The sequence below is a fragment of the Borostomias antarcticus genome (genome assembly GCF_949987555.1).
Source record: "Borostomias antarcticus genome assembly, contig: scaffold_647, whole genome shotgun sequence".
Taxonomy (NCBI): domain Eukaryota; kingdom Metazoa; phylum Chordata; class Actinopteri; order Stomiiformes; family Stomiidae; genus Borostomias; species Borostomias antarcticus.
The window spans coordinates 2,501-7,500 of NW_028175568.1; the positions used below are offsets into that span (position 1 = coordinate 2,501).

Genomic DNA, 5,000 nt, shown 5'->3' on the forward strand with positions numbered 1-5,000 from the left:
CTGTAGTATAATACTAGAGTATACTGTAGTATAATACTAGAGCATACTGTAGTATAATACTAGAGCATACTAGTATAATACTAGAGCATACTGTAGTATAATACTAGAGCATACTGTAGTATAATACTAGAGCATACTGTAGTATAATACTAGAGCATACTGTAGTATAATACGAGTCACAAGCGGATATGAAGTCTTACTTTCCGATGAGCGGCACGGCTTTGGAGGTTTCTGGAATCTTCTTAGCGATCAGGAAGAGGAAGACGGTCTGACCCAGCAGGGTGGTGATGGACATGAAGCACTTCTGACCTCCAGCTGAGAGAGAGGGAGAGAGAGAGAGAGAGAGAGAGAGAGGGAGAGAGAGAGAGAGAGAGAGAGAGGCGATCAGCGATCAGGAAGAGGAAGACGGTCTGACCCAGCAGGGTGGTGATGGACATGAAGCACTTCTGACCTCCAGCTGAGAGAGACCACAGAGAGACATTCAACCTGCATTCAACCTGCATCTCTGGGGAATTACATGTGTGTGCGTGTGTGTGTGTGTGTGTGTGTGTGTGTGTGTGTATCTCTGTGTGCGTGTGTGTGTGCATGTGTGTGTGTGTGTGTGTGTGTATCTGTGTGTGAGTGTGTGTGTGTGTGTGTGTGTGTGTGTGTGTGTGTGTGTGTGTTCACCCTTGGCGGGGAGGAAGTAGACCAGCAGGCCCAGGGAGGAGAACAGAACACACAGGACGATGATGTTGATGTGTGTGTATCTCTGTGTGAGTGTGTGTGTGTGTGTGCTAGTGCACAGGGCAGCTGATGCGATAGTGCAGTATTACTGGGGTAGTAGTACTTGTAGTTGTAGTTGTAGTGCATGCTGCACGCTGCCTCTGCTTGCTACTTTCTGCTTTCAGCTACTGCCGCCGGCTAGCCTCCTTCACAGGGGGTGAAAAGAGGAGCCGAGTGCGTAAGTCTCCTCCTGCCGGTACATAGCCTCTCCACTGCCAAGACTCCTGCAGTGCCTCCTCGCGGCCACACATGGAAACTGGGTACCTCGCGGTCCCAGGCGAAACTGCAAGGGGATCTCGGAGCTGCAGTGGTCCCCAGAGGTCAAATGTGCAGGCCCACGTGAAGTGGACACGCCCTGGCATTGACCAACCACTGTCCCGCTGCCTTGTGGGTAAGTCTAGGAAGACAAAGGCTAGGGGAGCACACCCTGAGAGAAAAGCAACGTGTGTGGCGGCGCACGACAGGCGGTCCTCCGAAAGACTGGAGCTCCGGCAGCCTCCTGCAGCTGTGGGAGAGTGCTGGCCGTCTTGGGTTTCCCTTGCCACCAGATCCCACCCTCTTGCGGCGAAGAAGTGCTGCTGGGACATGCGCATCCCCAACGGCACTCTAAATAAGGTCATTGCGCAGGTATCCACCTCTGCCTCGGTGAGACCAGCACCGGAAACTATGGGAAGTCTGGCGGCGCCAGGGTGCCTGGTGACGGGGGCAGGTTCGAATAGACTGGAAGCCTCTAACCAGACCCCTGCACGCCAGCGGCACAGGGCTATCTATGGTCGCTAGCAGCCGACAAGTGGCAGCTGCTCTCGGCAGACCCCTGTGCGACTGAGCAGCCCTATTTAGGAGTGCACTGCTCACCCCCTAGGGGGAGGGGCCTAGAAAAGGTGGCCTAAACATTGCCCACTTAATCTACCCTGGACAGGTTACCGCGCCTGTCGGGGCATTCCACCCTGCGGTCGAAATAAAGCAAAGAAAATGATCCCCCTTAAACTGGCAACATGGAACGTTCGAACCCTGCTGGACGGCAACGCCGAAAGACCTCAGCGACGGACTGCACTCATTGCAGCGGAACTCAACCGCTACAATGTTGACATTGCCGCCCTGAGTGAAACAAGGTTCCTGGATGAAGGCTCCCTGAAGGAAGATACTTACACCTTCTTCTGGAAGGGATACCCCACCGGAGGACAACATCAGCATGGTGTGGGACTCGCAATAAAAAACAGCCTCCTACCAAGACTCACCGAAACACCGATTGGCATAAGTGAACGGCTCATGTCACTCAGGATCCCTCTGGCCAAGAAACGCTATGCAACCCTCCTAAGTGCCTATGCACCGACACTACCATCAGGGGACGACGTGAAGGACCGATTCTATCAGTCACTAGACGAGGCCCTCCGTCGTATACCCAAGGAGGACAAGATCTTTTTGCTGGGCGATTTTAATGCCAGAGTGGGGAACGACAACGAGGTGTGGAGTGGTGTCATTGGTGGGCATGGCGTTGGCCAGGTCAATGCTAACGGCCTGCGGTTACTAAGCCTATGTGCCGAGCATGGCTTGACCATCACGAACACACTCTTCCAACTCAAAAATAAGCACAAAACATCCTGGATGCACCCACGCTCCAAACATTGGCACCTGTTGGACTACATCATTGTGAGGCGCTCTGAGATAAAAGACGTCTTACTCACACGTGCAATGAGAGGGGCTGAGTGCTGGACAGATCACCGACTCATCATGACCAGGCTCCTGGTGAAAGTGCGCCCTGCTGTCCGTCTCCAGAGGTCAGGGAAGAGGAAGCTTGACTGCATCCAGCTAGAAAGGGCTGAGATCCGGGACAACCTCCGTCTGTCTCTGGCTGAAAACCTGGAGGACATTGAACATCTCCTGAGCACAGATGACCCTATTGATGAAAAGTGGTCATCTGTGAACTCTAGGCTTTATGAGGCAGCTTCCCAATCCATCGGGTATAAGGGCAGAAAGCAACAGGACTGGTTCAATGACAACACTGGCACAATAACTTCCATGCTCAAAGACATGCACAAAGCACACAGTGCTGTCCTCAATAATCCTACATCAACGACTCTCCGACAAAAGTGGCAAAAATCCAGGAAAGAGGTGCAGTCAAGATTGCGTGCCCTGCAGAATGAGTGGTGGATAGCAAAGGCAAATGAAATACAATCTTGTGCCGATAGAAATGATATGCACAACTTTTATGATGCAGTGAAAACCATCTACGGCCCACGAAACTGCTCCGTCTCTCCCTTGAAGTCTGAAGATGGTACCACCCTCATAAAGGACCAGAAACTCATCACGAGAAGGTGGGCAGAGCACTTTCAAACACTGCTGAACCAGCCCTCCCCAACAGATCCCTCAGTCCTGGATGAACTACCTATCCGCCCCACCATCCAAGATCTCGACCTTCCACCAACCTTTGAAGAGGTTCATAGTGCAGTCAGGTCGCTAAAAAACAACAAGTCCCCTGGCCCTGACAACATCCCTGCAGAGGTCTTCAGACAGGGAGGCTACCTCTGCACCTGTGCGCTTTTCCTCACCATCTCACATGTATGGAAGAATGAGACCGTTCCCCAGCAATGGCAGGATGCTAACATTGTCTCCATATATAAAGGCAAAGGAGACAAGTCCCTCTGTGGCAACAGTCGTGGCATTTCACTACTGGCTGTTGCTGGAAAAGTCCTGGCCAAAGTCATGTTACAGAGGCTGGTGAAGAACATCTCGGAGGAGCTGCTGCCCGAGTCACAATGTGGGTTCAGGAGGAACAGGAGTACTGTGGACATGGTATTTGCAGCACGACAACTCCAGGAGAAGTGCAGGGAGCAACAACAGGACCTCTTCATAGCCTTCATCGATCTGTCAAAAGCCTTCGACACAGTCAACAGGGAGATCCTATGGAACATCCTTCTGAAGTTTGGCTGCCCACGAAGGTTTGTCAACATCCTTCGGCAGTTCCACGAAGGGATGATGGCACGCGTGACCACCGGAGGCCAGGAATCCGAGCCGTTCAGGGTGTGCACTGGTGTACGCCAGGGGTGCATCCTCGCTCCAGTTCTCTTTAACATCTTCCTCCTGTGTGTGACGCTACTGCTCCACAAGGACATCGAGAGGGATAGGGGAGTTACTGTGGACTACAGACTTGACGGGAATCTGTTCAATATCCGTAGGCTCCAGGCAGTCACAAAAGTAACATCTGAGCGCATCATCGAGCTACAGTATGCTGATGACTGTGCGGTTGTGGCCCATACTCCGGAAGCCCTGCAAGCTACCCTTGCAGCCGCTGCAAAGGCGTATGGTAGGCTTGGTCTTTCCATTAACGTGGCAAAGACTGAAGTTATATGCCAGTGGGCTTCTACCCCTCCATCTCTCTCACCAACCTTCACGGTCTCCGACAAACCACTTACAATAGTGGAATCCTTCAAATACCTGGGCAGTTTCCTCTCTGACGACTCCAGCATCGACAGAGAGATACAAAACCGGATTAAACAAGCGTCATCCTCTTTTGGCAGACTCAGGAGAAGGGTCTTCCAAAATAAAGACCTCAACCTGCACACCAAAGTATCAGTTTATCTGGCAGTTGTCATCACAACTCTCCTCTACACCTGTGAGGCATGGACCCTATACAGTCGCCACCTCAAGGTGCTCGAGGCCTTCCATATCAGATGCCTCCAGTCCATCCTGGGGATAACCTGGCATGACCGAGTGCCCCATACTGAAATCCTACGCAAGACCAACTGCATCAGTATGGAGGCTACAGTCACCCAGCACCAACTTCGTTGGCTTGGTCACATCATCCGGATGCCGAGGGAGCGCCTACCCCGTAAAGTGCTGTATGGCCAGTTACATCTTGGCCGTCGCCTGGCAGGGGGCCAGAAAAAACGTTACAAGGACCAACTGAAGACTACCATGAAAAAGTGTAGCCTGAACCCAAACCAGCTGGAGGACACTGCCGCTCAACGTTCCATCTGGCAGCAGCTCTGTCAACAAGGGGTGCAGAAGCTTGAGGAGGACAGAGGTGATCGACGGACCAGGAGACGCTTGAAGAGACATGAAGCCAGTTCCACACCCACACCCCCAGTCAGTGCCTTCACCTGTTCTGTTTGTAGCAGACAGTGTGGCTCACGGATTGGGCTTTATAGCCACATGAAGACTCATGAATAGCAGAGGCAGGATTGTCATCATCGGATACGATGGACAACCATAAGCAAGCAATCTCTGTGTGTGTG

At 52.3% G+C, this 5,000-nt stretch overlaps 1 protein-coding gene across 1 annotated transcript in view; it reads right to left on the minus strand.

Moving 5' to 3' along the window:
- LOC311329458 (acetylcholine receptor subunit gamma-like) overlaps positions 1 to 5,000 on the minus strand; it is a gene marked incomplete at both ends in the record, with an annotated part of 11,564 nt that overhangs the window by 1,633 nt on the left and 4,931 nt on the right. Inside the window, one exon of the mRNA XM_084463304.1 lies at positions 201 to 315. Coding sequence (XP_084319430.1) covers positions 201 to 315 — 115 coding nt within the window. The remainder of the gene's footprint in view (positions 1 to 200; positions 316 to 5,000) is intronic.